This window comes from Halichoeres trimaculatus, unplaced genomic scaffold, assembly GCF_033239565.1.
Source record: "Halichoeres trimaculatus isolate MK-OKI-2021-1 unplaced genomic scaffold, fHalTri1.1 fHalTri1_scaffold_20, whole genome shotgun sequence".
NCBI classification, from domain to species: Eukaryota; Metazoa; Chordata; class Actinopteri; order Labriformes; family Labridae; genus Halichoeres; species Halichoeres trimaculatus.
In genome coordinates, this window is record NW_027437198.1 from 21,195,382 (window position 1) to 21,206,491 (window position 11,110).

Genomic DNA, 11,110 nt, shown 5'->3' on the forward strand with positions numbered 1-11,110 from the left:
GCCATCCACATGATACCTTTTCAAGACAGACCCTGAATGTTTCAGCAAGACGCTAAACTACAGTTTTACTCATCATAGCAGCACAGCTGTGTGGTAGAAAAGCCCATAGTGCTGCTTTGTCACCGTCTTGATGACAATAAGGACCCCGAGCTTTAAGCTGAAACCCTGAATGGCCAAGTCAGGCAAGTATGGGACATTTCATTTCTGGTTGTGTCATTTGTTCCTAGCACCATGATCACATGTTTTACTGAGTTTTAAAATTCAATATATTGTCTTTGCACTTTCTACAGTCAGTTAAACGGTTTGAGTCATTTGCAAATCATCAAAATCTGTTTTGCAGAAAATTTAAGCAATATCCACACTCTTTCAGAACTGGGGTTACAGACTCAGTCATTGACTTAAAAAATACTAAACCATAAAAACTTCCCAATTGTTCTTTTATGTCACATTTATTTTCTTTCATAATGTTGGAAAACTCTCACAGCCAAAATGGCGTTTAAGAAACCAGCAAGAGAAGAGGGATGAAAGTACACCCAGTAACACAACTGGTTTCGCCCATCTTAGTTCTTAGACATTTTTTCCCAAGTTACTTCTGAAAATCATCTTCTGTGTAAAGAAAAAAAAACTGCCACATACCCATTAAGAGATAAAACTTTTTCAATTAGCAATAGTAATTTATGAAAGGAATAAAAAATGCAGGAGACAAAAATTTAATGTATGATAAGTAAATCAGAGAAGGGAATTGGGGGTAGGGGAAACCCAAAAATGGCATAGCATAGCTCTCAATATGAGAAAGCTGACTCTTGTGGACTTCATCTTTGTCATTTGCCTAAAAACAGGTTCTGTGTCACATGAGGGTTTTTTTCTGTAGCTGATCCTCGGCAAGCAGAATAGAGGTGTTGCAAGGATGCACCATCCCTGCTGACAACAATATGGTCAGGTCATGACAAGAGCACTGCCCGTTTCTTCCCACGATGACTCTTGCTTAGTCCACATCAGTCCCGCTCAGCAACCAGCTTTAGCACCTTACCAATGGCAATTGTCTTACCTGAGACATAAACAAAAGACCAATTACATTTAAATCTTAGCCTCACTGAGAATGTTAACGACTCGAGTGCATCATTATTGCATATCCAGGTATTTATAAGTGGGTAGAATTTGTTATTTTGCCAGGTGAGCATTTTTTCCTCCAAGTTGATGTTGGAAGCAGGATAAATGGGCAAACATAAGGATGCAAGTGGCACTGTTGAGCCAAAATGTGGAACTAGTAGTAGCCAGGTTTGATGATTCACTTTTTCTTTACACCATGTGGGCTGCTGGTGGCTGATGAGTTGTTTCCTTAGACTGTATCTGTGATCTCACCCTGAAAGTTTTGAGGCCTATAGTTTTAGCCAAATGATGTCTCAGCCTTTTGGTCGAACTAAAATCAGGCAAATGTGTCATTCAACTCATTGAGTGGGACTATGTGTTCTGCCCCTGTAAAAATTCATGATTCATGGATGATTTGGGAGGCAAGTTTAAAATGTTGACTCCCCCCCAAATTTCCCATGACCTGGTTCAATGAGGCATCAGTGAGATGTGCTGAAAAAATAGGATTCATTTATGATTCATTCAACTTTGCAATTTCATAGACTTGAAGTTCCAGCTGCCTTTTTCTTGGTGCCAGACACCACAGCAATTATTTGTCACCAAAAAAAGAGACCTAAGCTTTATTTTGCAGGTGAACCTAATGATATGGCTGATTAGTGTATATACTAATAAGACTTGTGTGTAGATTTTACCTTCATCCCGTAGGGTAAACCGTCCCATCTGAGGAAAGTCTTTAAAGGTTTCAAGGCAAATGGTTCCTGCCGTACGCAAACGGGCAATGCACACCTGGTCTTGTTTGACGAACCGTGGTCGTGTCTTACTTTTCTCTCCTGACTTCTTGTCGACAAGACAGATTAAGGCCTGCACGCAGAGCACGGAGAAACATTACCAGTCAGGAAAAAAAAAGTTAGTAACAACATCGATAAAATCAAAACAAATTGACCATAACAATACATCCACTGAGTTAAAGCCTTACTGTAATTTGCACTTCTTCAATGCAGGTATGAATATGGAGGACAGCATTGTATCCAGGGCAGATGATGGATTTGTGTTCAATGATGACGATCTGTAAAGAAAAGTAACAACAATAAGGCAGATTTTAAAACAACTGTTTTGTTACTTTACCTGATGCCAGCAAAGCACAGGGAAGTTTTTAGACTCGTGGTGGCGTAGAGTTTCACATGGGATATTAAAATGACCAGATGTTTGACTCTCAGTTGAAGTTCAGCATTAACACTGAGAGCATTGCTTGTCAGTGTCAACAAAGAATCCACTTACTGAGGAAGTTGAAGTCTTTTAATGTCTGTAATAAAATGTTGAGTATTTTCTACAAGTCCTTTATTGAAAGTCTTGTGAAATTTTCTTTTACTTGTTGGTTTGATGGTTTGTCTGTCAAAGACAGAAACAGCCTGGACAGTGTTGTAAAAAATCTGCTCCAAAATAATAGGAGGAATTATTTCCCAACATGACCACAGCTTACATTCAAAGTTTACCTTAATGCCCTCAGGCCACCGCTTTATCGTCCCCAGTAGGAGAACAAACCGGTACTCCAAGTCTTTCATTCCTTCTGCCATCAGGCTGCTTAACCTTGACAGCAGTCTGTTAGACTGACATATCGAAAAACTTTTTTGTTTTTCGCTGTTGTAACTGTAGGGATCTTTAATGCACAGTTGGATATCTCCATGTTCTCTTTGACCTGCCACTAATTGTGGATTTGTAATGTAATCTGCGTGACCCTGGCTACGGGAAGGGTCTGTTGAAGGCTGCTGTGTATCAATGCGCTCTATGTCATGTACTGTCTTTTACTTTATTTATATTCTGTTCATGTTGTCTCTTTTTGCTGTTCGAAGTTATACCTGTGGCCTAGGTGGACTGCAAAATTAGAATTGCCCATTGGGATAAATAAAGTTGTCTAAACTAAACTGAAGTACAAGGCTGGAACCAAACTACATCATTAGCATTGTTGAACGGCCTTGATAATTAAGTAGCTAACACTAACCTGCATTAAATGGAAATATGATTTATCAAAGAGCTGGACGTTTTTATTTAATCCAGGTTTGGGGAATTACAAGATCCTTTGAACTGGGTTAAAGTCTCAGTTTGTAGAGGAGGAATAAGAGTGTGAATTCAGTGTTTTTTGTGGTAGTATTTGAAGCCCATGTATGGACTTAATTTTGTGCAACTTCATGTAAAAGAAATCAACCTCTTATTAATTAGTTCATATCTTTTTTCATCTGTGGTCGCTGATTTGACAACATACCCCTTGCTTAAAAGGGTAGTCCTTTGTAATTCTGCGTGTAGGTAAATAATGCAAAATTCAAATACTCAGCTATGGATGAGTTTTCCAGTCAGTGAACAGACCCAGTGATTTGCGGTATCAGTCAAACTAACTTAAATCTCAGTTTTCTTTTAAAGAAGGTGAATTGCTACTTACATTGTGGAAAAAGGAAAATTAAAATAGCCTTAGGCGAGTATAAACGTGCATCAACACTCTGGCAGGGAATCTTATCCCTGGCTTTGCAGTTGTGCAGAAAAATGCGGTTTAAATAAAAAACATATAGCGTCAGCTGCTGCTCTTAGATACTGGGAAAGAAACAATGTGTCATCCTAACCTGGGCATCAAAGGTCCGCCCTGAGTGGCAGAGATTCTCAGCGTTACACAGGATAAAGCCAGGCAGAATCTCCTCTTCCTCAATGCCCTTGAGTCGTAGTTTGAGGTTTTCACCTGGTCCAGCATCATCAGTCTCCACATCGTCTGACAAGAGGCTCAACACTTCCACAACATGCTGAATGAGGAGAGACAAAAGAAAGAGATACAGAGAATAAGACGGGGCAGAGGGTATGTCAAAGATATGCTCAAAACGCGTAACAAAGTTTAATTAAAAAAATAATAAATAAAAGACAAAAAATGGTTAAATTTAAGAATGGTACAATATTCTGGCTATTCTCTCACTGGTAATATGAAAAGCGCTCTTTAGATACACTTGTTTAGAGTTTCATGCTGGTACTTTATGTGTTTATTCATGATGAACAGTTGGTTTTTCATCTAATTGACTAAATGACAAGTGATGCACAGAAAAGCTTTGTCTAAACAGAAAATCTCAAGTAAGTTTGAAGTTAATCGTTCATGGCATTTTTATGCATTCACATTTATTACAACAACAATCATAAAAATGACTCTTCATGAGGCATGTGTTTGTTTTGGAAATTAATGGAGAGCAGATCTTTTTATCTCTACTTTTTTTTGTTCAACTTTTTACTGGATGAAACATGACGAGGTAAGGTATTTATGAAAAGTTGTTTGAAACGTGACAATAAACAAACGTTGTCGGTTTGTTCTGTAGTTTAGTAGCCGAACTATATTTAGCCTTTTCACAGCCCAGTGCTCTGAGACGTGTCCATAAAGTGTAATCTTAGTAAATCCTGGTTATGTCCTACCAGCGCTCATCTATCAAGCAGAGCTAACGTAACCTCACTCTTCATTTTATTGATAGACTCTCAAGTTGGAACAGACCACTGCAGAATAACTGTTGACTGTGGGTTGGAGTCAACATTATCACAAACAGTTGAGCTCCTGTTTTAGACTTTAGCTCGGGCTGTATCAATCTCCCGTGTAGCTTTCTTCTGCTCTTCTGTCCTTTTTCTGTCTGACAGTTAGGCTCCAGTGTCCACAATTGAAACAGATTACAGAATCACAGAAAAATTCATCAGCTGGCGTGGTATTATAGAGACTTTGACGCGCTGTAAATCTGATTTCTTAGTCGGAAACTAAGAAATAGCACTTAGGAATAACCTATATTTTAAGTTGTGGATTACAACCACGCATGTATTTAGAGAGGTGAGTTTTTTTAAGATCATTTTCAAACTCCTCACATCTCCTTTAAGAAGTTTTATTGGTTGAGGACAGAGGAAAGTTTGGCCTTACTCTGTTTGGCATCATGACCAGCTGCTGTGCTTTGCTGATGGCGCCTGACTCCAATTTGCCCAAAATGACGGTGCCCATGTCCTGGTGAGAATTAACAAAAGTGACACAGGTAAGATGAAGAAAAACAGTATGCTATTGAAAAAAAAACTGTTAAAATCAAACTGAAACCTAAATTTTGTGATCCCCACACATTCCAGTGTCCTACCTTATATTTGTCTACAATAGGCAATCTGACTGGTCCATCGATTGATCTGTTGAAGTTTGGCAAACTGTCCAAATGTGGAATGAAAGGTAAACCTCTGAAACAACAGGAAACATGGACAGTAGTTATTAGCAAACAGTTAACAGGCTCTATCACTTTTATCTCCACACTATCCTCTAACAGTTGGAGGCCACTTTTTAAGACTTACGTGTACCAGGAGCACATGTCAGTGGGTTCTTTCAGGTTGGCTCCTGTCAGCCCAGAGCACGGCATGAAGTGAATGTCTTTTTTTGGGTTAAAGCCAACCTTCTTCAAAAATGGCACTAATTTCTCCTTACACTCTTCATACCTTGAGGGTTTCAACAAAAGTAGTTAAGTCAGCATCAAGGGAGAGTGAATACATATGTTAGATTAACTTCACAGACTTCATGGAATAAACTTGTTTGCAGGTAAACATCATACTTCTTACCTCTCCAGACTCCAGTTGACCGTTGGATCGTCCATTTTATTCACCAGAACTATCAGGTGCTTGACACCAGCTGTTTTGGCCAACATAGCGTGCTCTCTTGTTTGTCCACCCTTCTCAAAACCTGTTTCAAATTCACCTTTTCTTGCAGAGATCACCTGAGGACCAACATATTCATTTAGTGAGTAATAAAAGGTTTACAGCTTGTTTTTTGCCTTAACTAAACAATCATAGTAAGAAAAACACTGAATATTTTTAACACAGAAATATACTCCCAAACCACACTTAACCTTCTGATTCAACAACATTTCCAGAATTCTCTTGTTATTTTTAAAACTCACCAGAACAGCCAGGTCTGCTTGTGATGCACCTCCGATCATGTTGGGCACAAAGCTTTTGTGACCTGGAGCATCAAGGATGGTAAAGTGCTTTTTGTCAGTTTCGAAGTAGGCTCTGCCCACCTCCACGGTCTTTCCTTTGTCCCTCTCTTCTTGGTTGGTATCTAAAGCCCAAGAAAGATACCTTGGAAAAGGAAAAAGAATTTTCCATTGTTAGTTTGACCGTTAATAAGATCCAGGGAGACTGATGCTAAATCTTGTTGGAATAATGTCTCATCTTTAAAATTCTCATGGGTACCATTAGTTTAGCTTAGAAAGTTTCCATAAAAAATACATTTTGCTGCTTGAGTTAAGCCATCACGTTGTTGTTTTTTTGTTCCAGATTTAGATAAGATGGTCCTTTAGCTAAGACACAGTTTTTTATATTACTTACCAGGTTTCTCGGTTCTTTTCCTTGGCTTCCCTCTCGTACTTTTCCAATGTTCTCTTATCTACCATGCCTGTTAGATACCTGTTTGAGAGAAAAGGTTCAAAGTGAAATCAAAGACATTTCAAACAGATTTCTGGGTTATTTGTTTTAATACATCCACTTCTAAAAGCTGGTAAACCAAAATTAGGCGACTTCAACTCACATAATTTGTCCTCCAATAGTGGATTTGCCCGCATCTGGAGAAAAAAGGACACAAGGTGGCCAAAAGTCAGCACAACCTATCAACACAGTCTGGGTCTATTTGTCTGAATTCACATATAAAATTGTGGGGATTTGGCTGAAGTTCTTGATGCGCACTTTGGTTCCACATTTGAGTCTATTGATTCTTCTAAACTAGGCTGTCCCATTTCTTGCTTTGACCTCCGCGGCAAAGCTTGTAGGTGAGTTTTATGTTTATCCATGCATCTCTCTTGCACTTAGTTCACCTGATATGGCCTCAATGTCACATTACACCTGACGGCAGCAAATTTGCTTGAGGTCATCCCTTCAGTCCAACGGCTTTTGAGCTGTTGAGCTTTCTTACTCTTGTCTATGGAGAGCAGAAGAAGTTGCATTTCCTGCATCCAGCGTATATGCGGCAGTACTAAAAGTACTAAATGAATGCAAATTGTGTTTGTTAAAAAATTATTCTATTCTAATAATGTTTCTTGGTAATAAATCGCATACCGTTAGAAAGTCTGTTTATTTCCCCTTTTTAAATGGTGCCACATTTGTAGGATGATGCATTTGTGGGATGAGCAGGGTGTGCATACATGTCCCATACTATAGTTTTACCAAAACCACCAAGGGGAATAAAATGTTATCATCATTGCTTGCTGACATTGAGGACTCTCAGAAAGAAAACTTTGATTTGATTGTGATATGACATCTTTTCTGCACTTTGTCCACACATCCCTGCAAATGTTAGTAATAAGGAAAGTGATTGACTTTACATCCCTGATATGTGAAAGGTTGGAAGTCAAACCGACACATCTGCACACTGCTTGAAGCTGCAGTCTTATGATAAAGCATGTACACGAAGAATCAAAGTCATTGACAGGCTAGTAAAAATTCTCAATAACCAGTTTAACAGTCAGTGTTAAGTGCCATACAGGTAGTGAAACTGAAACTAAACTATGGTATCATGAAATAACACAATTAGTTTGAAATATTCACTGACCTACGTGCCCAATAAACACAACATTAACGTGTTCTTTTCTGGGGGCATCTGGTTGTACTGGTTGGACCTTCGGCACGGGCACCTCCTCTTCCTCCTCTATCTCTGGAGCCGTTTTCTCCGATAATGCTGGCACCTGTGGTCCCCGATCGCCGCCGCCTGGCTCTTCTTGATTTGACTCCAAGTCTTTCTGGTCCCATGGCTCCTCTGTGCACATCTCCCTGTCACCGTTCTCCATTGGAGCTGCACAACCACAGAAATATCAAATACAATTTGTATTTGTTTACGATAGTTCGAACTTACTAATTGAATTTGTTTTATCCATTTCCAAATATCAAAGTTTGTCAGAATAAGATCAATACAAAAGCATTTTTTGCCCCCAAAAACGTGACTAGCGACAAATCTAGTAACAATCTGCCAGTGAACCAAAAAGGTTCCCCACTTCATAAATGATTCAGCTTATGATCTTTTCGCCGTTGATACGGACTTGGGTGTTTAGGTCAAAGAGAAACGACAACATTTTGAGACATTACAGTTTTTGTCGTTTCATTGGTTTACTGTTACTGTCGTAATCAGGAGCATTTTCGTGGCCGCTGGGGATGGGTACCTTTCACATCTGAAACAACCAGGTACCAATGCCTGGTACTTTTGAGTGTGTTCATGTGGTAAAAAAATAATCAATTTGTTTAATTTTTTTTTTCCAATTTAACAAATTTATTCTTCATATATAACCTTGTAATTCTGTGTTCATGTCCAGCATGAAAAATCCCCTACTCTTCCACTCCCTCACAGTCACATTTGATGCATTTAGGTACAGAAACATAGTACCTGTTGATTTTACGTGAATTGGTACCTCTGTTTTGAATGAAGTGCTGTTACAGATCTGCTTCCATCCTTCCTGGGTCAGTATCATTATCAACCAAATAATGCTGATTAAAACTTATTAGTTAACAGTGTATCAGCAGTCTGCCATAACCATTTTCACACAACTTTTCTGACAAGCTGCATTGCGCGTGACATAATGAAATTATATAAAAGGTTTAATGCCTGTGTATGTAATCAAATCCAAGAATCCAGGAACTGACTTTAAAAAATATCTGGTTCTCTGTGCCCAAGGCTTGTTATGCGCTAATTTGAATGATAGCTGAAACACTGAATGTGACTTTTATGCAACAAGAGCAACATTAATTATTGAAATGTTTCCTTTTCAAAACATAACACACTGTACTCTATTTAAAACGGTGCTGTGCCACAGGGTGTCTTTCGCAGTCATAAAATATAGTGTTAACTCTCCTAAAACAAAACAGAAAGGGGGAAACAACTGATGTTATTGTGGCTGGGTAACTCATGGCTTTGTTATTACCTGTCATTAAGTACTGGCATGTGTCAGACTATTTCCCTGAGTGTTTACTGCATGTAAGTGGCCAACAACACATACAGACTCAAGATTAAATAGCAAGGTGATACATACCATTGCATTCTGTCACTTCCATGATGGTCCTCTTTTCTACAGGAACAGAAAGTGAAGAAGTGGTTAAAACTCATATTCAGGGGAATTGGATATAAGTCTTTCTTGATCCTCAAGCTGCACGTCAAATTTCATCAGAAAATCCCAAACTAGATCTAACAGATCTGAAAAACAAGCTTTTGTTTTCTTTTATTGTTTTTTGAATCCACCATGAGTAAAGACCAATCATGTCAAGTGTGTACAGTTACTTTAGCAAACTTTGTAATACTGTCAATTTCATAGTTCATGGGTGCAATACTGAACAGTTTAAGGGTCACAACCAACTGTAATCATAAAAATCTGGTTGAAAGTATTCTAGGAGCTGCTAGAGTTCAACTTTTCGATTTCTTAATATTACTACACCTATTCCAGATTTCTAGTCTACTTTCACACAGTCCCAGACATATGGAACCAAGCTACAGTACATTGGTTCCTTCACTTCTAATGAACAGTGGAAATCGTCTAAATCAAAACAAGTTTCATGTTCCCAGAAATTTCTAATAAGTGGTGAGTTTGGCTTTTTTCTTCTCATCAATTACCCTCAACATCATGGGTTAAGCTAATCTATGCCATGCTCAATTACATCTTCATACCAGAAGCTCTATAGACTCGGATCCCTAATATGCTGTAGGTGTATCTTAAGCTGAAATGTATTAATAAACAACGAGCTGAACCAAAGGTTAATAACACCACACCAGCTATCTTACTCTTGGCTTGCAACCACCAGATAGTTGTAGCCAACAACACAGGCTGTTAACACCTTAAGCAGTTATGACATTAGTTTAAAAACTTTTAAACCTCTGTAAAACCAAATGTACATACTGTAAAGACACAGTACATTGATTTACTTCCTCTGTATGTGTGGTGTTATCTGAAAAACTGTTATTTACCATTCAATATTTGACTTTCTAGCTTCTCGCGCTACATGGAGCGCGTGTCTGTAGAGCAGCTTGAGGGTTAGCAAGTTTAGAACATTTGCTGCTGTTAGCTACTAGCTAACTGCTAGCTAACATACCTTCTTAACGTGACTGTGGACTTACCAGACGAATCAATATTCTCCGGGTGTGCTATTGTGGCGAAAGTCGGAACAAATTCAGCGGCATTTACATTGGGTACAAACGGTTTGGCATTCACATTCAAGGTTGTAAGAGCTGTTTCAAGTTGCCCGTCGATTGTGGCCTCCACATCGTCCTCTTGTTCCCAGGAATCAGGGGCAGTGTCTCTTGAGTCCATCGTGGGTCTTAGATTTTTACTAGTGAGATTAAGATTAAGCAGTTCTAAGTCTACGCTGAGTGCCCCCTCAAAATTCTTCGTAGATGTCACCCTCTGAAATGACAGAGACAGTTCCGACAGAGGCGAAATGTTTTATCTCTGCTTCAGGTGAAAAAAAGCACTGCCGGTTTCTGTCGGTCAGACGCCAGAGCGGTGTGCGACTCAGCACACCCAGATAGAGTCCGCGTGAGTTGATGCGTCCCATCAGTTGACGAATCACCCGTGATGAACTCTGGGATATGAAGTCATACTCAAAACCAAAAACGAATGACTTACCGCACGCTCAAGGGCAGAAAAACTACAATCCCCATAAATTTAAATAGTTTACGTCAATTATGTCTTAAACTTTTCTGGATCCGCAGATTCGATACTTGTATTATGGGAAATTACGGAGAATTATCTGTATCAGATTGAATTTGAAAAAAAAATATATATATATATAATACCAAAAACAATTCACTTCTGACTGGAGGGTTTAAAGAATTGAATAAACAATGTTGTGTGTCTTACATCCAGTCTCAGCAATACTGTGAAATGTTTAAAGTCTAAATCGTAATTTTCAGTTTTAATAAAAACAACAGCGAGAAAAATGTAAGAACATTCGTTGCGAGTTCATGACATGAAAAGCAATTTAAACAGAGCCGTGCATTGATTATCACCGTCTT

The 11,110-nt window shown here is 38.8% G+C and overlaps 1 protein-coding gene across 1 annotated transcript; it reads right to left on the reverse strand.

The window, feature by feature from the left end:
• Positions 1–423: 423 nt before the first annotated feature.
• gspt1l (G1 to S phase transition 1, like) lies at positions 424–10,664 on the reverse strand. The gene is made up of 14 exons (XM_074697149.1): positions 10,214–10,664; positions 9,138–9,173; positions 7,670–7,909; positions 6,653–6,686; positions 6,454–6,531; positions 6,024–6,204; positions 5,686–5,840; positions 5,425–5,565; positions 5,220–5,313; positions 5,015–5,095; positions 3,702–3,875; positions 2,066–2,155; positions 1,782–1,950; positions 424–1,048 (listed from the first exon to the last, which is right to left on the reverse strand). The coding sequence occupies exons 1-14, from the start codon at positions 10,404–10,406 to the stop codon at positions 996–998; spliced, it is 1,719 nt and encodes a 572-aa protein (XP_074553250.1). The 5' UTR covers positions 10,407–10,664; the 3' UTR covers positions 424–995.
• Between the last annotated feature and the right edge of the window lie 446 nt (positions 10,665–11,110).

Excerpts from the sequence above, each read along its gene's own strand:
- gspt1l (XM_074697149.1), bottom strand. The coding sequence starts at position 10,406 with ATGGACTCAAGAGACACTGCCCCTGATTCCTGGGAACAAGAGGACGAT. Across the intron at positions 5,566-5,685 it reads GTCAACTGGAGTCTGGAGAG|GTATGAAGAGTGTAAGGAGA; the intron begins GTAAGAAGTATG and ends GAAACCCTCAAG. Across the intron at positions 1,951-2,065 it reads TTGAAGAAGTGCAAATTACA|GCCTTAATCTGTCTTGTCGA; the intron begins GTAAGGCTTTAA and ends CTCTGCGTGCAG.